The following is a 26,440-nucleotide window of genomic DNA, read 5'->3' as shown; positions in this document are numbered from 1 at the left end:
TAGATTGCACTGGGACCGACAAAGATTTTTTGACCTGGCCGATCAATTTCCTGACAGATGTCGGCCGAAAAATCGTAAGATGTACGATCGTTCGGATCCCACTAACCGCACGATAATTTTCGAAGGATTGGTCAGGCTTCCCTAAAATCGGTCGTTCGGCAAGAAGAATCTATGGGGAGCTTAAGAATTAAATGGCAGTATACATGGATATTCAGCTTGAGCCATAAAAATTATATTTTAATTACAAATTATAAAGTGCTCCCTTCCCTTAGCTGCTTAGCAGCCTAAGAAATAATTCCAAATCCTTTTCTATCATGTTAATTGAGTAAAACAAACTTTATTTACACTATATAAATTATTTAAATCTTGTTTCCTTCAGTCTGGTGACTCACAATCACAGCAAGCAGGTAGGCGCCATTTTGTGGACACTTATTAAGGCAAGTTTTGTATTACCCCAAAAATATTGGCAGAATGGGGGACCTAGTGCTCATGCCGAGCACAGGCTACGCAATTATAGACCGTGAGGGGGGAGGGGGAATGTGAGAAGTGCAGTGACATATAAGAATTGTAGAATGGAAAATGAAAGAAATGGTCTGTCCCTCCTTTATGCTTGAGGTATAGAGGCAATATATGATTGACGGGTCAGATTTTTAAAATCATTTATAACGGGTATGTGTGTTTTCATAAAAAAAATAATTTGGGTTTCATGTTTAATTAGCAAGCAAACTTTTATTATACTTTTTAGCTTTTTATGTGTGATGATAGATCCCCTTAAAGGAGGAATTCATATATTGAAAAATCAGTAAGAACAGAGATTGTATTTGCTGCATATGATCACAAAGAATGCTATCCACTCAGAAAATCACTCCCTACATCATACAAAAAGTAGTATATGAGAAATGCACTTGTGCAGGTATGTTCAACAAGAAAACAGAGTAGCTGATAGAATATATTACAGATGAACAGCAGAATCAGCACAGGCCAGACCAAGTGCCACAATATACAGTATTTCTGGAAAAAGCAGACAGGTTAAGCTGATATAACTGCTACAAAAGCAAAACAAAGTGGGAATCATCTCTTTACCATTTGTCTAAAGTTTGTCAGGCCCTGGCAAATAAAAGTGGTAAAAATTATTTGAGCACTGCTCTATCAAATATACTTTTGGAATTGAAATAAGTTCAAAAAAGGTACTTATTAAAGTTGGCAAGGGTATGATGGAATGTTATGGAATGTTAAATATGAAGAAATAATAGTCTGAGTTATTTTGTTGGCATATATATATAAGGCCTGAGAAAATATTATTATGTAATGCCAATCTGTTCAATAAACACAATGAGGTTTCAGAAAAAAAAAAACATTTCTTCAATAACAAGAGGCCCTTGTGACACCAATGAGGCATGAAGGCATTGTACCATGAAGCTGCTATATTACATATTTCTCATAATCTGACATATCTTTACTGATAGACATGTTTGTACAATACATTTCAGTTTACATAGTTGTGTGACTAAAGTGCAGTGAAACTGTTAGTAGAAAGATACCTGTAAACAAAACATCTCCTCCATCTAATGTAGCATTTTCATCTGTCATTTCAACCACATTTAGCTGAAGATCCTGCAGTGCTTTCTTCACAGCTTCAGTCTGCAATTATATCAAGAAGGGCTTGTAAGAATTAAGCGTTTTCTTGAAAAAACATGCCACATACAAATTATGGAGTCATTTATTTGTTTCTGGTTACTGCCATGGGCATTTTCTGACATTCTGTCCTAATGTAAATTAACCAAATGACATTTAAAACTGCATTTAATTTCAGTGCAGAGAGTTTGCAATCTATGCAGCCCAGCAATTTCCATGCAGTGAAACCTCAATTTTATATACCCTCATTATAAGTTTTCCCACATTTTACACTGTGTTTTTTTTGTGGTTCCATCAATTTATAAAGGATTTTATTGGGTCTTTTACATGTAATTGTTGTCCCGATGTTCCCAGAAATGGCAGTTTGTCCTCTGTGAATGTTACTATTAGTGAAATACTAACTAGATGCATGTTTTGCACTAGTTCTGTCTCTAAATAGTCAAGCTGTTTGGTCTACCTAGTCTTAGTTAGCGTTACAACAGGAAGATAAACAGGGGTCAAACGTCATTGATGTCTCTCTTCAGGACTACAGACTGAAAACTTTTCTCACTGCAATTTTATTAAACCCAGTACTATTACTTTGGAATACATTTGGCTAAGTACAAAGACTGAGTATTAGATATGACTTCAGTAGGTCCCATCTGCTGACAGATAATTGCTTCCTGATACTTTAGGAAACAATCCAACAGGTAATAATGGCAGTATTTACTCACAGTAACGGATGTATGCATTTAATTATCTTGAGAATTAGTATGACGAGTCATGCCAGATTTTTCCAGATTTTGAAATGCTTAACCTTAAATGTCTTATATGTGCATTTAGTGGCTGTCCCTTGACCAGTCAAAAGCCTGAAATGAATTCCAATTTAAGTAAAACAATGGCGCAAAAGCTGAATTCATATTTAGTGTTCAAACATGTTTTGTGCTACATAATAGATAGTAAACCTTGTACACTTTATAAGCTATTAAGAATATTATATAAAATATAGCACAAGAAGTGGGAATAATTGCATGATATGACATGATACAAGAAATTGATTCTGCATTTACACATGACAAGATGAAATACCACTAAAAGAAACAATACATGGGAAAAGCTGGCATTTCATTGCAATTGCGAAATATACATTTAGAGGGAAAAAGCCTATGTGACAGACTTTTAAAAGGGTCGCTCATAAACCAAGAGCTTTCAAATTTCACCCTTCCTTACGTTCCTTTACTCTCCATATACATGTAGCAGCTGTAAATATACAGTACATTAAAGTAGATTGTCAGTGCGCAATGCAAACTGGAGATTATTTTACAGCCATTATTTTGACTTCTATAAAAATTAAATTGTACCAATTTGGCAAGTTTGGCCCATATTTTCTTGACCTGGGGCCACCAGCACATTTAAAGCCCAGCATAAAGTGTTACTTTTGACATCTCCCTCTTAAGCAAATGTGTTATATAAAACAAATCTGTATTGCCAAGCAAGACGTTAAGACCTAGGATGATCATGATTTGCCTTAATTGGGGCCAGAGCAGGACTAAAAGGTCCTAGAATTTGAGTGCACTTCCTTTTGACAAAAAATGTCACCAGTGAAAGCTAAAAGGACAAATGATCACATTGGGTAATAGAACATTTGTATTGATTCTTAGATGGTTATTTATCAGAGGGGAATGTTAGAGTTTTTTTTTACACCTCAACTGAACTCGAATGGTTTCTTATTTAAGAAAAAACTCAATTCAGCGAGTTCGAGTTGACAAACCCGAAAAATCAAATTAATCAAGTCGAAAAAACCTTGAATCGATCGAGTTTTCAGACAAAAACCTCCGAAAATAACTCTAACATCATGAAGGCTGTTAACATCTTCAAATTGTTCAAGGGACCTCAGCTATTGACTCCTACATGACAGGTTTTAGAGGGTGTATTTTCGGATTCCAGCTATCTCCAGGGTTGGGGTATAATAAATCTCAAAAACGTTGAGTTTTTTTTTAACCCGACCTCAAACCTTAATAAATAACCCCCTTAGTATTTATTTTAGGAATGTTTGTAGAATTACTACATATAAAATCTCATGAAGAGCCAAAGCCCCACTCCTCCTCTGTTGCCTGCCTAGCCTCTGTGAAATGAGTAATACTACAGATAAATACAATAATATTACATTGCCGAGTTCACATCAGTATTTTATTTCAAATTAAATTAATTTACCACCAAAAATAAAACCACTAGTCCAAACTTAACTCGGCTGCATAGCAAAGCCGTCCTGTCATCTCCTCTTTAGGAACACTCTTACATAATCTGTGTTATTGTTGTTAGTTTGACTTTGACTCACAACTTCTGTGAAGCACGTAGAAAGCCTTGGCAATGATGGCCAAAATGCTGCTGCATCTAAAGGGACCATTTCATTCCAATCTTCAGACCACTCCTGTGGTACAAGTGCTGCTCGGAGGCCATATGTGTTGAGCAGAAGCCTGTTGTGAGGCTCCTGCTGACAGAAATATGCAGCAGGCTGGGATGCCAAGGATTGATGGGAACCAGAAAAGAGGATATTTCCCAGCAGTCATGCCACATTAACAGGCTTACACCTTTAATGAATAGAAAACCTTACTTAGTTACCAAAAAAAAGAGCACAAAAATGAAATACCTGACACGGATCTTTAACTACATAAAAGCCGCAGGCACTGTTCATATAAAAAAAAGTGACTCTTGCCACAAAGCTTGTCATACACCTTAGAACATTGCCTTGTCTCTGTTTTTTTTTCTTTTAAGAAAATGTTCAGTACGTCTTTTACCTGGAAGGATTCTGTGCTGGGGAGCTCATTCCAAAATTGCACATACCAAAGGATTTTTTCATTTCAAATGTAAATGTTTGCTCTAAGGAAATTATGCAAATAGGACAGTCTGCTTCACAGTTTATTAGAGTAGACAGTCACAGACATTTCTCTTTATTTCAACACTGAAACTGGACAGGAGCATTTTACTGTATAACCCAAAACTTTGCCTAATTAATTGCAGATATAACTGACACACTCAGTAACCATAAAGCATTTCTGTTATTTTGCAGTTTGTCTAATGAAAATCTGATTACTTTAAGGGTTTTGTCACTTTTGAGTGATATATTCTGAGTCAATTTGCAATTGGTCTTTATATTTTATTTGTGGTTTCTGAGTAATTTTTAACAATCTGTTTGCTGGTGCAAATTACCCTAGCAACCATGCATTGACTTTAAAAGGACACTGGAATATAAATAGGAGAGGACCTGATAGAAACATGAGTAATAAACAGTAGTAATGACAATAAATTTGTAGCCTTACAGAGCATTTGTTTTTAGATGGGATCAGTGACGCCCCATTTGAAAGCTGGGAAAAGTCAGAAGAAACAAGCAAATAATTAAACAAATCTATAAAATATAAATAATGAATCTTGCTTAGAATTGGCCATTCTATAACATACTAAAAGTGAACCACCTCTTTAAAATAATACTTGCACACAAATTGTTACATTTACCATAAAGCACTAATACTCACAATGTCCTAAAGCCTCTCGAAACCTAAGCCCACTATACAACAAAAAGACAAACGCACACAGATTGCTCTTGTGACTAAGGGTTGACTCCTCAAGCGTGTCTGGTTATTCAACTAATAAGACATGCATATATATAACCAAGTAACACAAAAAGACAAATGCAAGGCCAATAAGAAAGTTAAGATTTGTTTTACCCATTCATCTCTAAAAAATATTCCATGATTGGACCTGTTTTTTACCTGTGAGACACATACTCATGTAAAAAGAGTTGTAAAAAGAGTTGTGGAGCAACACAAGCATGAAAAAGTCCATTGAGGTGCCAAATAAGGGCTGTGCTTGGCTATTTGGTAGCCCCTTATGTGAACTGGCTGCCTACAAGAGGCTCTACTTGGCACTATCCTTACTTTTTATGCAATTAAAACTTGCTTTCAAGCTTGGAATTCAAAAATAAGCACCTGCTTTGAGGACCCTGAGAGCAACATCCAAGGGGTTGGAGTGCAACATGTTGCTCATGAGCTACCGGTCACGGATTACTGGCCTAGACAGTGTTTAGTGCTTGGCAAAATTTTCCTGACATTCAGTAAATTAAAAAATGACCAAACTGCTGGGAATCCTTCTACATTCCCAGTAAGCTCTCATAAATGTGCCCCTAGTGTTGGTTTCAGGTGCCTTTCATATTAAAGAACTAAAGCTTAAAAAAGAATTAGGCTAGAAATGCTGCATATTATGTTTTGGGGTTCTGTACCAGCCCTGTACCAGCCCAAGGCAACCACAGCCCTTTATCAGTAAAGATCTGTGTCTCCAAACATGCCCCAGTAGCTCCTCAACTTTTCTGCTCATTCACAGCACATGCTCTGTGCTGCTGTCACTTACCTAAGCTTAGGGACCGACTGTATACTGTATATATAAAATATATTTATCATGCTACAGCTTTAGTTTTCCGTTAATGGATATCTATATTAGGGAATGTGCAAATGTATACTGCCAATGCATATCCCATGCTCTCCATAGTTTGGGTTAAGAAATGCATCATAACCTTTAGTTTAAGGTGAATATGTGATGTTACAATGAAGAAATGACTTCAGGTGTTCTGTAATATTGACCAATCCATTCTAATTCTAAATATAAGAAGGCAGTATCTGCCAGTGCTGTTCAATTTCTGGGAAAAAACAAAATAAATGTGCGTTAATGACTCTTCTAAGAATTTCCTGCTATCCTCCTTGCCATAAAAACCGAGTCTGCTGCTAATGAAACACTGAATATTTAAAGTGGCTGCCAAGCACATTAGAGCAGCACATACCTTTCAATGCAGAGAGTGCATCTCTCTGGCTTCTAGACACCAGTCTTGGGTTTAAATCTCTATAAATGCCATGTAGTGCTTTCACAATGAAAGCTTAGGACATATTCAATGCCAACACAGATTAAGATGTGATGGGAAAGCTTTAGCCATTGCAACCAATTTCTCATCATTTCACGGATTCATCAAACACTGAAAAGTATTTTTTTCTTCTTTTATAATCTCAATAACAACGAATCGGATGTCTGTTCAAAACTAACTGCCGATTGCACCTATATTTGTAACCAGCCTCTTAGTCATTTGGCAAAAAAATACAATTTGATGAACAGCCTCATTCAATGTAATTATAAAACTGAAGATCTGACCTAAAAATCACATAATCAGTGAACAGTAACCATAGTTACCGATGTATTTTTGAGACCTATTCTGTTTATTCTTCAAGAGCAGAAAGGTGATACACATGGTAAGTCTTAGAGACTGTGTTATCCTGAAACAACCCTGATCATCATTCTGTTCAAATTAACTGCAACAAGACTGGAAAGCCTAAAAGTCAACTTCTGGCACAATTCATTTCACATCAGAAGTAAATCGGTGTCAAATATAATGAAATATAAAATTAAGGTTGATCATGCACTTTCTATTCTGTGTGGGGAAAATATATTTTTTTCAGTTAGGAATATTTTTTTAGTGATAATAATAGAAGTATTTGACTCTTTTGCCAAGTGTAATGGTATCTGAATGTTCTTTTACCTTGGTAGACTGTGGAATATTAAACCAAGGTTTCTTTTTCAGAAGGCCATCTGAAGCAATGTTTTATTTTAATCCAACCTCTTGACCAAGCAGTGAGTAGTTTAGAATGAATGGAGGGCACACAGGGCTAAACATATAGCCCACATACAAGAATCATTTATAGACACAGGTATCAGGATCATTAGTGTTATTAAAATTTTAATTCTGCTTGTGTGTACTCAGAGGTTGACAGAGTAATTTCTCTCTCTATGTAGTGAGTTTTGTATTTGTATACCATATATGCCATTGTTCATTCCCCCCAAAACTGATCACCATGGTAGGTTCCCCTCTGTATGTGTCAGGATCAGCCCGGGACTTGAACTCTGGTAGTGCTGTTCTGCTTATTTGCAGCACTTACCTGATGAGCCACTGGGGGCTCTCAGGGCTGATTCTGAACTCTGGTGTGTATTGTTTTCTATTATCTGCCATTCACAGTCCGTTTTCCACCCACCTCGTTTACCCTCATGTGTTTCCCATTTCCTAATCACCTTCCTTTTATAAACCCCGCCCTGAGCTTTGCTCAGGGCTGAGTCATTGATTGTATTATGTTTGTTCCTGACCTGCAAATCTGAATCTGAATCTGAATCTGAATCTGAATCTGAATCTGAATCTGAATCTGAATCTGAATCTGAACCTGAACCTTGAATACCTTGTATGTCTTGTTCCTGAAAACCTTGTTACCTTGTTTCCTGAGTGAGTACCTTTGTTCCTGTGTTCCCCACTTTTCCCCCACCATGTGGATTCCTTGATCAGCCATTTTGCTTGTTCCTGCCTTTTGTGTTTCTGTGTTCCGACTGCAATAAACCTACTATAACTTCATCACCATCATGTCTTTGCCTACAATTACCTATGGCTACACCCCTGGGCGTCCACCATATCCACTCCCCTTGGAGTGACTATCCTCAGTTACAGCGGTTCCCCGTTGTGAACATTACAGAATGACTCAGCCTAACTACAGGAAGCCTTTGGGAAAGCCCTCCATGCCTTCTGACTCCGTTGTTAAACTGCAACTCCCTTGGGATGGAGAGGATAGGGCAGAAGACGCCATCCATTTCACTGATGATGTCTGGCAGGATTTTGTCTCTGATGATGACTGGGAAGATTCAGTCTTCGATGAGGACTGGGAGGATCTAGACTCTGATGAAGGTGAACTACAAACTGCTATTTGGCCTGTGTCGGATCGGCCACTTCCAGTTTTTGGGCCCTTGTCTCCTTCACAACCTTCTGCTCCTGTGGCAGCTGCCAAACCCAGGTCACCCTCTTTTTCTCTCAGACCTGAACCCCAGTTTATTAGTTTTTCTACGGTTTCCCAGTATCCTCTCCAGTTACCTGCTCCCGTGCCGGCTCTCCAGTCACCTGCTCCGGTGCCGGCTCTCCAGTCACCTGCTCCGGTGCCGGCTCTCCAGTCACCTGCTCCGGTGCCGGCTCTCCAGTCACCTGCTCCGGTGCCGGCTCTCCAGTCACCTGCTCCGGTGCCGGCTCTCCAGTCACCTGCTCCGGTGCCGGCTCTCCAGTCACCTGCTTTGGTGCCGGCTTTCCAGTCACCTGCTCCGGTGCCGTCTCTCCAGTCTCCAGCTTTGGTGCCGGCTCTCCAGTCTCCAGCTTTGGTGCCGGCTCTCCAGTCTCCAGCTTTGGTGCCGGCTCTCCAGTCTCCAGCTTTGGTGCCGGCTCTCCAGTCTCCAGCTTTGGTGCCGGCTCTCCAGTCTCCAGCTTTTGTGCCGGCTTCCCAGCCAGTCCTTGCTCCTGTGCCGGCTTCCCAGCCAGTCCTTGCTCCTGTGCCGGCTTCCCAGCCAGTCCTTGCTCCTGTGCCGGCTTCCCAGCCAGTCCTTGCTCCTGTGCCGGCTTCAATAGAATATGGAGAAGCCGCACACCACACACTCCCAAAGGTTCTTATCCTGGTGCCCAGTGATAGAGGAATCGGCAGCCTCACAACAAGGGTAAGAAGAATTTCACCGGCACACAGGAATTGTAGTAGCAGGGCAAGCCCTTGCAATTTTATTATGCAGTAGTGCAACGTTTCGGGGTCACGCCCCTTGACAAAGGGGCGTGACCCCGAAACGTTGCACTACTGCATAATAAAATTGCAAGGGCTTGCCCTGCTACTACAATTCCTGTGTGCCGGTGAAATTCTTCTTATCCTGTGCCGGCTTCCCAGCCAGTCCTTGCTCCTGTGCCGGCTTCCCAGCCAGTCCTTGCTCCTGTGCCGGCTTCCCAGCCAGTCCTTGCTCCTGTGCCGGCTCCCCGAAAGCTGCCTGTGCCGGCTCCCCGAAAGCTGCCTGTGCCCGTTACCATGCCAGCCCAGCCGGTTCCAGCCTCTGTGCCTGCAGCCCAGCCGGTTCCAGCCTCTGTGCCTGCAGCCCAGCCGGTTCCAGCCTCTGTGCCTGCAGCCCAGCCGGTTCCAGCCTCTGTGCCTGCAGCCCAGCCGGTTCCAGCCTCTGTGCCTGCAGCCCAGCCGGTTCCAGCCTCTGTGCCTGCAGCCCAGCCGGTTCCAGCCTCCGTGCCTGCAGCCCAGCCGGTTCCAGCCTCCGTGCCTGCAGCCCAGCCGGTTCCAGCCTCCGTGCCTGCAGCCCAGCCGGTTCCAGCCTCTGTGCCTGCAGCCCAGCCGGTTCCAGCCTCTGTGCCTGCAGCCCAGCCGGTTCCAGCCTCTGTGCCTGCAGCCCAGCCGGTTCCAGCCTCCGTGCCTGCAGCCCAGCCGGTTCCAGCCTCCGTGCCTGCAGCTCAGCCGGTTCTTCCTAAACCAGTTCCTGTACTGGTTGCCCTGGCCTCCGGGCCTGAGGACCTGTTTGCCCTGGCCTCCGGGCCTGAGGACCTGTTTGCCCTGGCCTCCGGGCCTGAGGACCTGTTTGCCCTGGCCTCCGGGCCTGAGGACCTGTTTGCCCTGGCCTCCGGGCCTGAGGACCTGTTTGCCCTGGCCTCCGGGCCTGAGGACCTGTTTGCCCTGGCCTCCGGGCCTGAGGACCTGTTTGCCCTGGCCTGAGGACCTGTTTGCCCTGGCCTCCGGGCCTGAGGACCTGCTTGCCCTGGCCTCCGGGCCTGAGGACCTGCTTGCCCTGGCCTCCGGGCCTGAGGACCTGCTTGCCCTGGCCTCCGGGCCTGAGGACCTGCTTGCCCTGGCCTCCGGGCCTGAGGACCTGCCTGCCCTGGCCTCCGGGCCTGAGGACCTGCCTACCCTGGATAGTTCCACTTTCCCTGCTACTGGACCTGGTAGGGCGGTTAACCCTGTCTCTATCAGGCCTATTGCTGTAAGTGGTGGTATTGCTGTCCTGGCTTGCCTCTTCCTGTTTCTGATGGGTGCCTGTGCTCCTGGTCCACCACCTGTGATGGGTGCCCATGCTCTGGGTCCGCCACCTGTGATGGGTGCCCGTGCTCTTGGTCCGCCACCTGTGATGGGTGCCCGTGCTCTTGGTCCGCCACCTGTGATGGGTGCCCGTGCTCCTGGTCCGACACCTGTGATGGGTGCTCCTGGTCCGACACCCGTGATGGGTGTCCAAACTCCTGATCCGCCACCCGTGATGGGTGTCCAAACTCCTGATCCGCCACCCGTGATGGGTGCCTGTATTCCTGGTCTGCCACCCGTGATGGGTGTCCAAACTCCTGGTCTGCCACCCGTGATGGGTGTCCAAGCTCCTGGTCCGCCACCTGTAATGGGTGCCTGTATTGATCTTGTCTGTCTTCATGTCCTGGTTTCCGACTCTGGCTGTGACATCTTGGCTCCTAATTCTGCCAATGTTCCTGTTCTGGCTCCTGACCCCAGCAATTTCTTTGTTTTGTTTTTCAATCCTCAAGAAGCTCCTGTTCTCGTTTCTGGCGAGGCTTCGGCCCATTTCCCCAGGGTTTGGACTAAAAAGGATGGGGGACCATTTGATCCTGGGATCGCCCGGAGGTCGATCCTCAAGGGGGGGGTAATGTCAGGATCAGCCCAGGACTTGAACTCTGGTAGTGCTGTTCTGCTTATTTGCAGCACTTACCTGATGAGCCACTGGGGGCTCTCAGGGCTGATTCTGAACTCTGGTGTGTATTGTTTTCTATTATCTGCCATTCACAGTCCGTTTTCCGCCCACCTCGTTTACCCTCATGTGTTTCCCATTTCCTAATCACCTTCCCTTTATAAACCCCGCCCTGAGCTTTGCTCAGGGCTGAGTCATTGATTGTATTATGTTTGTTCCTGACCTGCAAATCTGAATCTGAACCTGAACCTTGAATACCTTGTATGTCTTGTTCCTGAAAACCTTGTTACCTTGTTTCCTGAGTGAGTACCTTTGTTCCTGTGTTCCCCACTTTTCCCCCACCATGTGGATTCCTCGATCAGCCATTTTGCTTGTTCCTGCCTTTTGTGTTTCTGTGTTCCGACTGCAATAAACCTACTATAACTTCATCACCATCATGTCTTTGCCTACAATTACCTATGGCTACACCCCTGGGCGTCCTCCATATCCACTCCCCTTGGAGTGGCTATCCTCAGTTACAGCGGTTCCCCGTTGTGAACGTTACAGTATGGTCTTGAGAAAAGCTGGCTCCAGTGAATAAACAATTGTGCTATGTTACATTATTTTGAGACTCACTTCAAAATAAGGAACAGTGAGTCTGACATTTAGCTTAAACCATAAGAAGTATGAAGAAAAAGAGGAAAGCCTTTGTTGGAGTGAAAAGAGGTCCTATATCTTTTAAGTCAGAAATAGAACTCAGAATCATTGCACTGGTCAATAATGTTTAATACAAAACACCCCTAATGCAAATATGATGGAATTGCATCAGACTAGAGCCCAAGTTATCAGATAGAATAATTAGTTAGTTTACATCAGATATTATCAGAATGTATCAAGCAGGAGGCAAGGAAAAGGTTGTTTGGAGTGCATTATCTGCACAACCAATAATGATACCATCACCTAACACCCTGAGCTATGAACTAGTATACTGGTGAAGATCACATATGGGCACCAAGTATTCAGCACTGATAACATGTCAAGTAAGATTGAAAATGATTCTGCCAAATATCTGCTAAAGTAGCACGAGCTGCAAACTATACAAGGAGACAGTATGGGTCCACGTAACAAAATCAACCTCCAATGTAAAAATTATGATATGCTGAGTTAGAGTCATACAATTGTGTGTGTCAAATCAGTTATAAAATGTATGGGTGCAGATTACAACATCATTGTCCAACCATTTTTGTGGAATAGCACCATCTTAAAGGACATGTAAACCCTCAACAAAAACATGTTATCAATGAACAGCCTCTTTAAATCTTTAAATACCTGCCACACTGGTTGTAAAAGGTTAATTGTTCGGCTCCACTTAATCATTTGGGATTCCTTCTCCTCCTCTAACCCACTCGGACCCCTCCCTTGGTAATTTACTTTTGCTGTTGGCTACTGAGCTGCTCAGTTCTTCTCAATGCAGATTACTAAACACACCCTCCAGTCTAACAGCCAATGAAGAGATAGCATCACTGTCTGGTCCGATTTTTTCTCCTAACCTCCTCTCCTGAGCTCAGCTCAGTGGTTTGGGTGGGGGAGATGTCACCAACTTATATATACATGGTAGGAAAATGTAGGGTTTACATGTCCTTTTATTATGGTGCGTTTTACACCATCCACGTTTCCAATCGGCTGCTTAAAAGTATATTTCACAATCCACAAAAATAGGGAAATGTTTAATCGTTTTACAGAACATCCACTGAAATTCTATTCCTAGTCATTAGCTATGATAACACTGCATGTAAGGAAGAGCAGGAATGGGAGAAAACGTATTGATAAACAACCTGGTATTATGTTGGAATATTGGTGATGATCAGAGACATATTAAATTACTCTGATTACTGCAGGGGTTGTGGCAGTTGTATATGCAACCAGCCTTAAAGTTGGACCCTCTGAGAACTTGACTTCCCCATGTAGTCCATGTATCAGTACAACTAGAAGATTTGCACACAGCCTGCCTATTTAAAGGCTTGTGGTATTAGATACACTATAGGGCAAACATTAATTCATATAGTTAATTCAGACTGCAAACTAGGGATGCACCGAATCCACTTTTTTGGATTCAGCTGAACCCCCGAATCCTTCGTGAAAGATTCGGCTGAATACCGAACCAAATCCGAACCATAATTTGCTTATGCAAATTAGGGGTGGGAAGGGGAAAACATTTTTTACTTCCTTATTTTGTGAGAAAAAGTCATGCAATTTTCCTCCCACCCTTAATTTGCATATGCAAATTAGGATTCAGATTCGGTTCGGCCGGGCAGAAGGATTTGGCCGAATCTGAATCCTGCTGAAAAAGGCCAAATCCCGAACCGAATCCTGGATTCGGTGCATCCCTACTGCAAACACTGTGTGCTATTGAAATGTTACTACTACAGTTAGAGGAGTATGTACTTGTGATGACTGGATTGTTTATTTGTGATAAAGCATAGGACAACAATGTCAAACTCTCACCTTTAAAGATACATAATGCCTGCCAGGGTATTTGTAAATTATAACAGAGAAATTGAGAGCTTGGCCTGAAAATGTTTATTTAATGGAGATTGTAGTTAATGTAGATAGCACTTAATTCAATTTATCAACTATTTATGCTTTATGGCACTGGTGTGTACTTGTAGCCATACATTGGTGGAAGACATTAGTTAGCAAATTTTGTTGGCTTGCCAAGGGAAAGCATCTAGCAACCGAGTTAGGGATAAGGAACTTTGCTATGAAACCAAAAATCTAGAGAATTTAAATCGGATAAAGAAAAACCAGGTATTAAGCTCAAAAAAATTGCTGGCATCAAGAGACTGCTGTGAAATGCCATGACAGATTTTGTCTGATAAAGATGATGACATGAAATTTAAATCTTGTACAAGCATGCTGAGAAAGTAAATTTCCAAATACTTTCCTACTTACGATTACAAAATGATCAATTGTTAAATGTTGGACAGAGGAACATAGTCTATTCTGCCTGGACATGCTCAGTGGGCCAAGAATGCACCTGGAGATGCCAAGAATTCATTATCTTTCAGACACCAAATATCCCAAAATACCCACTGTGGCTGCCAGGTCTCTGTCCATTTCTGACCACACGCCATGTGGCCCATTTTCTAGTTGAAAAGTATTTAAAATTCATGAAGCTTGTTGAAAGCTCAGCTGTCACATTCTAATCATTCCAAAGTGTATGGGAACGAGAGAGGAGAAAAGGCATCTCAGCTAAAGCCATTATTGCTCCTGAATACAAGATATGCCATTAAATTGCTAATAAAGCCACTTGTAGATCAAGTCGATCACAATCACCATCTAGCCTGGAATTCCTTTCAGACAGCCCAGCGTTTTCACAAACAGTGCTGCTTTTGAGACACTCCACTTGTATAAAATGGTAACACATCTCAAAGAGGGAACAGGAAAGACTTATTTTTAAATGTAAAAGTAGCAGGCACAATAAAGTGCAAGCACTTACAGTAAATATACAGTGTTGCTTTTGCCAGTCTTTCCAACAAATGCCCCAAAGCCCTTGAAGAGATGGAACCATGACAAACTCCAGCACAGCCACCAGTGCTGACCTTAATAATAAGTAACTGATTGTTGCATTGGTTTTGTTGATAGCAACAGTGGTATGTACAACCCCATAGAGTGTCTGCACCAATATTTTGTGAGCTAATAAAAACAGTGTACATGCATTATAATTCCTTTAACAAATCTCTAATAAAAACACTGTACAAGCAGACAGATGTTAAAAAGGTACATTCTATAATGTTTTTGTACTTAACTCTCATAAGAAGGCTAGTATTGATAACTGCTGAATATTACTTTTCTATTCAAATGGTATCCTTCACTGACTGATGCAGCATTTTAAGCCACACAAATCAACCCAGAAGCTGAAATATTTTTTTGCATTTAGCAGTCTTGCAGTTACTGCCCTCCAGTGGAGTAGTTCATTTATCAAAAAAGAGGCATCCTTTATTGGCTGCTTACCCCACCAATTGCATCGGATTCAATTCAACAGGGTCCAGAACATTTAGGTATTTTAAAAATGCCTATTAAATGTTGTTTTTTGTACCTTTTTTGGTTTTCTTAAACTCTTACACTCTAGAACGGTCCACATCTTAGAACCAGCAAATAGTGACTATTTCATTAAGTGAGACAAGATTAATAATGAATCCAGTTTAGTAGACATACAATATATTATTTTTTAAAAATTACATCCATGACCACTAAACACCATTGTCCCTTTCCCTCATAGCTCCCCACCACCCCAGACACACATATACAAAGTAATCTATTATATTATGGTTTCTTTTTAAAAAAAAAAAATGCCTAAGTTACAGCAGGGAAGGATAGGAGCCTGTGAACCCTCTCCCTATAGGCTGTGTTAGAGACCAGAACAGTCTGTTTTTTAAGACCCGCACCAGACCTATACCCACTTACACTAAGGCCAAACCACACCCACATACTGCTTTCTTGATCTTGCACAACTGCAACCCCCTATAGTAAGAAGAATTTCACCGGCACACAGGAGTTGCAGTAGCAGGGCAAGCCCTTGCAATTTTATTATGCAGTAGTGCAACGTTTCGGGGTCACACCCCTTTGTCAAGCACCCCCTATAGTAAACCTTGTGTAGACTAGAAGTGACATCACTGTCACTGTTGTACACAGGGAAAAGTACATTTTAATTTTTTCTTCTTAATTGGCCTTCTGTAACCTACCCCAATGCAGCTAAAGCATACCCATGGGCCACCCACATGGTTTGGCCATCAAGTAGAATCCTGCTGAGACCAGACTGTCTTGAAGGTATTCTGCTCGTACCCATGGGTACCTGACCTGCTGCAGAACTCGTGGTTGTGGTATAAAGCTTCTTAAGTTCATTAGACAGATGGGACATAAAATATCCTCTCCCTTTCTGGGAGACCACTCAATCATTTTTCAGAAAAGTTTATATGGTGAGGAGGTTTCACTTGCACTGGGGGGGAGCTTTCATGATGTTTCTACATGAACAAATAGAGATTATTAATCTCATTTAGGAATGAATGCAATTAGCATTAGATCATAATAAATATATGAATTAATCTTATGCATATTATCCACCTAATTAACTCACCATATTGCACATTTTAGTAATTTAACTGCAAAAAAATGTAGCAGTTCTGTTGTGTCAAAATGAGTTGGGAAGCCTAAACTACATTTGTTTACCATACCTGTGTCCATGGGATTACTCATTATGTATATACTTATCCATATAGGAAAGAATCGTAACAATGTGTCAACTGTGTCTTTAAAATATAATGCATGGAGAAAGTATAATTGTCCCCAAAGATTTTATACGGGACATGTTTTGAAGAAAACATTAAGAGGTATGTACTCTGCAAAGGCACTGATCAGTGCTACCCAGCTCATGATAATTTCTAATGTCTAGACCAGTGATCCCCAACCAGTAGCTCGCGAGCAACATGTTGCTCTCCAACCCCTTGGATGTTGCTCTCAGTTGCCTCAAAGCAGGTGCTTATTTTTGAATTCCAGGCTTGGAGGGAAGTTTTAGTTGCATAAAAAACAGTTGTACTGCCAAACAGAGCCTCAATGTAGGTTAACAATCCACATAGGGGCTACTAAATGGCCAATCACAGCACTTATTTGGCACCCCAGGAACATTTTTCATGCTTGTGTTGCTCCCCAACTCCTTTTACTTCTGAATGTTGCTCACGGGTTCAAAAGGTTGGGGATCCCTGGTCTAGACTATTACTATTCACTTACAATACTCTGTGTCTCATTTTAAGAGAATAAGAGATTATGGGCCAGATTAATTTTCTAAAAGAAAAAGTTTATCTCATGGTTTACCCCAAAACTCAATAATGTCTATGAGGACATTTGGATTTTATTTATTAGTTGTGTTTCTCATCGACTTGAATCTGTCCCTATATGTAAACGCTTATAGGACATTTCTTCGTGTTTCTGGCGTCAAGCATACAGGGGCCATGGCACAATCCCATATGAAGGGGTTGATGGTGCATAAAGCAGGTAGAGATAAGAATGTAGTAGAAAATTAGGGAATGGACATGTGGACAGTAAAGGTCTAACGCAGGGATCAGGAACCTTGGCTCTCCAGCTGTTAAGGAACTACAAGTCCCACAATGCATTTGCCTTTAGACTCCTTCAAAAGGCTCCTTCATTGCATTGTGGGACTTGTAGTTCCTTAACAGCTGGAGAGCCAAAGTTCCTGATCCCTGGTCTAACGGTAGATGAGTACCCATGAGTCTCTAGTTACATCTCAACCTATTTCATAATGGGAAACTGAACCTGGTTAGGATGAGAAGGAGCAAAAAAGCATTCACTAGCAATTTACATGTGAAGTGAAGTGAAGCCAATTTACATGTGAATCAGAAGGTAATTACTTGTCTCACGCCATACACACAGCACTGCCTAGATACCAAAATAAGAGTTTTGATTCTCCCATAAGGTATCATGGGCAGAGACATGCAAATTACTCCTTTATGTCCTTTTGGCCAACTATGCATCCAGAACCGCTGGTTTATAGCACAGATACAGCCTAATGGTTCAGAGCCATATATCTAAACCTGTTTCAATCTTGTAAGATCTCAACAGAGCAAGATATTGGAACATGGCTTCTGAGGGGAAGGACTTAGAGAGTAGCAAAATGGGAAACCAAACCTGGTTAAGGTGAGAAGGGATAAAAGGAGCCAAAAAGCCCATCACTAACATTTTACATGCGAAGTGAAGCCTTCTGAAATCAGAAGGTATTTACTTGTCTCATGCCATACACACAGCACTGCCTAGATACCAAAATAAGTGTTTTGATTCTCCCATAATGCATCATGTCAGACCTTCATCCTCTACTAGTCACTGTAGTACATTACTAATTGTTTGTTGTGTGCATGTGGGTAAGGTGGCACAGGATGGTTTTCTTTCATGGAGAACTGATTAGTCAGGTGCAATATTGTGCTCTGTTTTTGTGGAAAAAACATTATAAATTGCAGCAATGTTTTACATGCCCACTACATGCCCAATTAGAAGACCAGCATGCAATGCTTATAAAATGTAATATCTTCCCTAAGAGCTCACTTGTGTATTTATTTATATCTAGTTAAATATAAGTTTATTTTATTTCTTCATGTCCCCCTATACAATCCATCATTGGCTTCGGGGGCAATCAGTTCCATCAGACTGATTCTGCCAACTACTTGGGTGGCCAAATCAGGCAGAGATCTTTCATTGTGTAACTAGCTTACGTTACATGTGAAATTTATAATTAATGAGTGTTGTCTGAAGATTTCAACAGATTTCAGTACCCTGCAAAGTCTGTGTAACCTCTGCAAGGGTGAAATGTGTCATCTTTTATTTCAGGATTTATTTAACACGATTTAATTAAATTATCCAATATCTCTTTTATTGAATGGTAACAGAAGCCTCCAGGCATCTGAACGTTTGCTAGTTTTAACACTGCTGATCATGCATTTCAGCCAATCTGCTTTTAAATGTGGTGCTTTTCTCCCCTGCAATTTAGCCCACCTATCTTATCAGTTCATTTGCTTTGCATTGGTTTTACCACCAGCTATCGGAAACGGAATTAAACACCCAAAAAAGGCTACTGATTTCCTATCTTCTTCCTGGTTGATGAAACCTTACAATGTTGTGGAAAGAATTAATGAGGTAGGAAGAGTGATGAATTCTAATCTGTAGAGTCGGCAGAGGAAAAAAAAGTTTGTAGTTGGTACATTCTGAATGAAATGGAGCATTCCTCCTAGTGATTGCAAACCTTGGCACACTCTTTCTGTACAAACAAAACACGAACTGTTCAGGCAGCTTTTCTTCAACACTGGCAAACTGAGGACTAAAGAAAAAAGCACTAAATCTGCACCTTAGCACCTTAGGCAAAACCCCCGTTTAGAAAAGAAAAATGTAAAGTCAAGACAGATAAAGAGCCTGAATATTTTCCCACTTCACTTATTAACATAAAAGCATTCCTGTAAGAAATTTACCAAAATTCACTCATTTTTATTTGATTACTTTCCATTTTCTTTGTGATTGTAACTGACCCCAAAATGAGTGCAACAGTTACAAGCAAATGACAATATATACTGTATCTAAAATATTAGTAAAGCAGTGAAATAAAAAAAACACTTTCTCACCACTACAGAATCTTGGCATGTGTCACATTGCCTTAGAATTATTACAAATAATGTTAGTTACTAGCAAAACACATAGGGAGTGCTGCTAGCTTGCCACAGAGACATGACTATTATTGTTTCTACTCTATAACTTGTTTTAACATATTTCCCTCCCTGAGAAACAATTATTCTGCTTTCATTTAATACTATGCACCAGGCCTGGACTGGGAGTCAAAATAGGCCCTGCCATTCCAAGTACACAGAGGCCCAAACAGCCCCCTACCAGCCCACTATATGGTAACTTTCTATGGAACCATACAGCAGCCCATCTGGCATGTGCCAGAACCCACAGATTGCCAGTCCGGGCCTGCCATGCACTAAGAAAATGCCAAACTTTTGGTGCCCCGTGTTTGCCTAAAATTGGTTTGTGCACCATTGCCTATGCAATATGGTATAAGTCCCCAAACTGTGAAAACCTGAGAAAGTTTAGCACTTACAGCTAGTTGAGTGTTATACAATTTATGTATTGGAAGAACATGTGCCCAGGTGGTGCCGTTTGGTTGGAGAATATTTTACTGCATATTCAACTATTTAAAGAGACACCAGTGAAGACATCCATGTATGTGTTGCATGGGGATATTCTAACAGTACCTGTGAGCTGCCATGCACAATTCTCCCTACCCAATGTAGGTCTATTGTACATAGTTCCTGGGTGCGCTTCTACTCTGTTCCTTGACCTTTGCCTGTCCATGACCACCACTGTATCGCTGAACCAACCTTTGCCTGTTACTCACTACTCTTCCGGATCCTGACTGTACTGCACTGACTGATTGGTTTAGACCCTGGCCTGCTCTACAACTATGCTTAGCTCTAACCCTGTCCCTTCTGTCACACGTTATGGTCAGCCCAGAACTCTCTCTACTTGGTTCTCTCACTGTATGACCTGGAGTCATCTGAGCAGCAAAGGGCTCCTCCCGAATCACGAGGTGACTGTTATAGGCAGAAGCCTGAGCCATGACTGGAACCTTGGAGTCTGTTCTGGGTTTTGGGATATCAAACATGACAGATATATTGCACATATAATTATAGAATGTGGTCATTTCAGTAATTTTCCCATGGTTTGTAAAATGCCTGCCTTCATTGTCATGTAGATTTGTGCAGTTTTAAAAATGTTTAGACTTTCCATCAGTAGGTGTATAGAACTAAGGTCATAACATTGTACTGCAAGTGTGCTAATGGTGTGGCATGGGAATAGATTTTGTTTGTGTAGAGCTATGATAAACATACGATAATAATCTGCACTGCAGACAATTGGTTGTAATCTAATAGTACTCTAATAGTTTGATTTTGGTATTCTTGTAATAGGTTTCAATTACAGACTGAAAAATTAAAATGTACCAATTACTGATACTTTTTTAATGGCATCAATTAACTCCAAGTTATCCATGAAGTAATGAACCAGTACTGGAACAGGAAGGACCTTATTCTATTTCCTCATTTGTTCTAAATTGAAATATAAGTTCATAGTCTGCCCTCTCTAGATTGTGATGTGTATCATCATTGTAACAGAAATGTACCCTTTTGGGCCACTTTGGGAATTTGGTCTTTAATTTTACTGCCAAAGAATAACAAGGACTAATTGTATAGCAGGGTTGCTAAATTCTGCAGATTGTATCCAGAGATAGCAAAATTCTCAACATTTGTGATTTAAAATGGGGCAATTTTAGGCCATACCCTCCAGGGTACATCAACTTATGTCCAGCTACTCCCCAAATCCCTAGATAACTTTCTGGAATTCTGATAGAATTTGTTTTTTAATTCTACTGCCAAAAAATAACAATGGACTAAATGTATAGCAGGGTTTCTGAAGTCCGCAGATTTTATCCCAAGATAGCAAAATTCTCACCATTTGTGGTTTAAAATAGGGTCATTTTAGGCCATACCCTCCAGGGCACATCAACATATGTCCAGCTACTCCCAAAATCCCTACCTAACTTTCTGGTAAACCACTTCCCTATTAGGGACCATCATTTGGGGCAGTTCTACACAGATGACAGAAATTACATTGGGGTGGGTATATTTAACTAAAAGATTGAAAAAGAATGGAGGGGACTGTAATAAAGAACAGGAATGTAATGATGGACTTAATAGTGTAAAATTGCAGGGACATGAATGCTGCAATGATTTCAAATGTTTAGTGGTGTTCTCACAATCTCACTGGCATTTATTTGGCTAGGTAAGGTGTATACAAGCCCTACAGCACAAGCCAAGAGGAAATATACATCCTCTATTCAATATATAACTTGATATATACAATTTATGTTTAAATAGGCTTTGATTTTCAGCTGCCCCAACAAGAGGTCTTTTAAATATACTGGAAAAGTTAAACTCTACCCAAGAATTCATGTATTTATATTGGTAGCAAAGTAAATTCCGGACATTACAAAAAAAAAAGAAGAAAATTCTGCCTGTTTTCTATTAACTTGTCACAGTGTAACGAAACATTTCCTTTCCATTCCTTTCCACTTATTTTCCAGGAAAAAAGATCCACCTGTCTGACAGCAGAGTTTGTCTGAAGCTTCTTTGCTTCTTTACATTGGTCCAAATAATAACAGGCTGATAGGAAAACCAGACAGCATACAGGACAGACATTTCCATTTCCAGACTCCTCTGGGAATCCACAATGCGCCAGACATGTTGCTATCAAAATTGTTACTCTTGCTCTTCCACTTTTCTCTAATAGTTTTTCCATTCTCTAGCACCAAAACAATGTTGTATGGCAGGAGTTTGGTGCCTAATAAATTCCTCTGTAAAGCACCACTGCAACAGTTTCCTATGAAAACCCTCTTTTATTTAGAGTTGCCACTGGCCCTGCCAGTCAAAATGATACTTGATGCCAATGTTTTTATTATGGAAGAAAGTAAGCACATATAGGAAGGCCGGTATTGTTTTTTCCAGAAAATGTGGGAAGCCTGTTCCTTTTAGTCTCTTTTTATTTCTATGCATTCTGAAGCACCAGACCAGAAAATTTGCTCCGACAGCTAAGAGGCAGACACTAGAAAAGACTAAACTTATGTAACATTTCATAAAACAACCATTGGAACCTATTGCCGAGTTGTTAAAAAAAAGGTTGTGGGGCTAGCAGAAGAGGTATAGAACATATATTGAGCATGTATGATTCAGTTGTCTAAATAGCTGTGGGTCTATGCCTTGAGTACCTAGCTGTGTTCCTATGTGTAAGAATGTGCAACAATTAAGCACTAAATATGTAGATTATTCCTATGATCCTGGGCAGCTCCCCCCAGAGCTTGGGCACCCCTAAAGACAGCTTTACTATATATATATATAGAGTTAAGTTAAAAAAAAATGTTTCTGCTGATGACTGAAAAGGACATGAAAAGGACATTGGCCATTTACTGTGACCATAAATATATGATAGTGTTTTAGAAAAAAATGCAGGTGTCGCATTTAGACGGGATGAAATGATTTGCCCTTCACTACTGCAGTGAGGTCCATTTTCAGTGGCTGTTATAAAGTTTCTGTGTTACTTCACACTCTTTTATAGGACAGGAAACCGCATAGGATTTTTACTTAACAAGCACTGTTTGCCACCTGTTGCAAAAAAATACAACCTGCTCTTATTTCAAAGACATTGCAGTAACTTCTGCACTTACATTCCATGTAATTTACAGTGCCATAGATATGGTTGACAGAAAAGCAGTGTCCCCTGGTGTGCTCGGTGTAATGTCATGTATCTAATGTTCTCTCATGCTAGGGCCCACGTGTCTATGCCTAGGGCAGCCATCATAAAGTTACTGTTATAAAGGATCCTGTCAATCCAGATAATAGAAAAGTAATACCTACCATAGCTTGGCAATTAACAGGGCACCCCCTATTTGTTAACCTCCAAGAGATTTAAAAATACCCTGTGATGACATACTCTGTTATATAACAATGCCTTCAGAATTAAATGCTTTGCTGCAGATTGTGACTTTATTTTGTCTGGGTACTTTTGTGTGTGTTTGTGCGATTGTGTGAATATGTATGTGAGTTTGTTTGTCAATGTGTGTGGCTAGGTTTCCATGTGGTACTAAGAAAAAAACAGTACTGACTGCTTTACCTTATACGGGCAAACAAGGATGGTTCTGAAAGCTACGCCTTTACACATATTTTTTGCAGCTGTTAAAATCATCACTTGCCAGCAACTCAGCTTTGAATCTTTGGATTCCTGTGTGTTGTGATAATCAGCTGGGGTTTGGAAAATCCTTCTGCAATCTACTCTACTGGCAACCTAACAAGGCTTCTGTAAAAATAACAGTCCCACATCTGGAATAAAATACGTTAGCGATATGAAACGCAGCGAAGGAACAGAAATGTAAGGGTAGTAGTCATTTCCTTATAGAAAAAGATGTGGAGGTTTAAAAAAATATTACATTTACTTGGCACTGTAAGTATGGCGTATTGTTCCCCCCTCTGCTTTCCCCGTGTCATGTTCACTCTCGGCAATAAAAACTGCTGGTTGTGTTTTTAATTATTTAGCTACATATGGGACATACTGTACATGTTTTCTAATCAAGCTGGCAAGGGGAAAACACAAAACATGAAAATAGTCTATTGCTAAAAAGCTTTGGGCTACAATAAATAATAGAACAATCTGAATAAGTAAACTTATCTTTTATACAGAGGAATAGTTCATATTGGAATCCAGATTTTGCTGCCAGCTAATCATGCCCTCTTTGTGATTGGCCCTCCATGTGTATAAGAGACAGAGAGCAATGAGAAACTGTAACAGATTTTATATAAAATAATAAGCTTAATGGGGAAAGTTGAAAAATGCTGCACCTTATGTTTTGGACCTCTGTACCATTCCAAGGCCAGCAAAGACATTTACAAGTAAAGACAATATTCCCAGATGATCATCTTCTGTCTGCTGGCTCAAAGCTTATGTTCCAGGCTGCTGTCAGTTACCTGAGCTTTAGGGACCGACTCACAATAAAAAGTTTACATACCATATAAAATTCATGAAACACATAACTGATTCAGTTTCAAGTTGCATGGCATCATAGAAAATGTCCTGCATCAGAATTGATTACTAATCTGCCCTAAACTATCAGCTTCTAGCAAAAATGTAATATTACTTTTGCCAATGTACGGATGATTTCTGGCAATCCCTTATCTTCTCAATAGCAGTCAAGAGCACACCAAGGAGTCTATTTATCATGCTGTGTAAAAAGTAGAGTGAAGCATTATTGGTGATATTGCTCAAAGTAACCAAGCAGATATTTGCTTTTGTTTTCTAACTGTTGAAATCTAATTGCTGTGACAGCTTTGAAGAAAAAACGGTTATTCTCCGATGAGTACTGTTAAGCATGGTATGGGCAATTATAATATCCGAATCTAGGTACTTCTGCCACAAAGATTTCAGTAGAAAATTATGCCTGTAGGTAGGGAATGGTCTAGCACAGGGCTGTCCAACTGGCAGTCATATGGCCCGCGGCCCTTTTTTGTGTGGCCCCCACATGAAAGTCTGCCTGCTGTGTCTGCTTACCTTGTATAAAATATAAAAGATATCAATACTGAGATTAACTGGCCCCTGCATTGTTTACATCTCTTATTCAGACTGTAATCTCCTGTATTGTTCACACATGTAATCCCCCTGCATTGTTCACACTTGTAACACAGAGACTGAAACTGTCACATAGTTCACCTGTTTACACCTCACACAAAATGCTGAAGGGGCAGCAGCACCGTGTCACTGTATGTAGTACATCTTAGCAGTCTCCTGCTCTATTCTGCCTTCCCTATGCTCCGTGTGTGTGCCATACTCTGCCTGCCCTATGCTCCTTGTGTGTGCCATACTTTGCCTGTTCTTCTCTGCCTGTGTGTGTCATACTCTGCCTGCCCCATACTCTCTGTGTGCCATACTCTACCTGCCCTATGCTCCCTGGGTGTGACATACTCTGCCTTCCTTATGCTCCCTGTGTGTGCCATACTCTGCCTGCCCACTCCCTGTGTGCCCACTCTGACTTTCGTCAGCTCCCAGTGTGTGCCATACTCTGCCTGTCCATTGGTCCCTGTGTGTGCCATACTCTGCCTGCCCTATGCTCTCTGTGTGCCATATTTTGTTTGCCCTATGCTCCCTGTGTGTGCTATACTCTGACTTTCCTATGCTTCCAGTGTGTGCCACACTCTGCCTGCCCTATGCTCCCTGGGTGTGCCATATTCTGTCTTCCCTATGCCCCATCTGTGTGCCTTACTCTGCTTGCTCTATGATCCCTGTATGTCTTGCCCCCAGATTTAGATTGTCCTTCTACTTGGTACGCAGAAATGTCCAGACAGTGCAGGGTTTCAGAAAGTCAAGTTCATGTTATTGGCAGATGGAAGATGAGATGGCAAGCAGAATGAGGGTGTACGTTACTATTTAATGGGACCCATACCAATGTAACATCCTTCATGGTTATATTGCATTTAATTTAGATACACAAGGCACACTACACTGGTTTCTGACACACTGGTCTTGATAGCATAGAAAGGGTAAGAAAAGTCTGATGATCAGATCATAGTGCAGCATTTCTACCAGGTCTATAAATGCTATAAATAACACTCCGTGCAACTCAAGCTTTGTTTCAGCATGCTTTAGCCCTGCCTCTGTCTTCAGCCATTTAATTCCCCCTTGCTTCATGCTTAGTCTGCTTGCTCCTTTTTCATGACATTGTTTGGCTTTAGCAGTGGTGCGTGATCATTACTGACCCTGCAAGGCCTGGGTGACTGATCCTACACATAGACAGTGGCTATAAGTTATTTACTAAGAAGGAGAGTGAGATCAGTGGTAAAACATTTTGGCACCCCTTTTAGGTGAAAAAAAAATTGGTATTGGTATTTCAGATGGCTGGGTTGGGGAGTTTAAATGGTCATTCTTTAGTTTTCTTGTCCTTTAATGTTCTGTGGTGGAAATCCTGCCTGTGACACAGGTACAGTTAAAATAATGTATGTTTACAGAGACCTTTAGTTGCCCTTTAACTTGTTGTCTGCCACAGGAAACAGTGCTGGCTGTCAATCACCCATTTACTCTTTATCTGCATGTTGTTGGGCAACATGTGAGACAGCATGATGAGGGTGGAGTC

The 26,440-nt window shown here is 41.2% G+C and overlaps 1 protein-coding gene across 1 annotated transcript in view; it reads right to left on the bottom strand.

Annotated features, from left to right (window-relative positions):
- The window catches only part of ddah1.L (dimethylarginine dimethylaminohydrolase 1 L homeolog), a gene marked incomplete at its 5' end in the record, with an annotated part of 92,299 nt that overhangs the window by 24,561 nt on the left and 41,298 nt on the right, over positions 1-26,440 (bottom strand). The window contains 1 exon segment of the mRNA NM_001087414.1: positions 1,542-1,641. Within this exon segment, the coding sequence (NP_001080883.1) occupies positions 1,542-1,641 (100 nt within the window).

The sequence above is a fragment of the Xenopus laevis genome, chromosome 4L, assembly GCF_017654675.1.
Source record: "Xenopus laevis strain J_2021 chromosome 4L, Xenopus_laevis_v10.1, whole genome shotgun sequence".
Lineage (NCBI taxonomy): Eukaryota > Metazoa > Chordata > Amphibia > Anura > Pipidae > Xenopus > Xenopus laevis.
The sequence above is the reverse complement of the archived record's forward strand: the minus strand, read 5'-3'. Positions and strand labels throughout refer to the sequence as shown.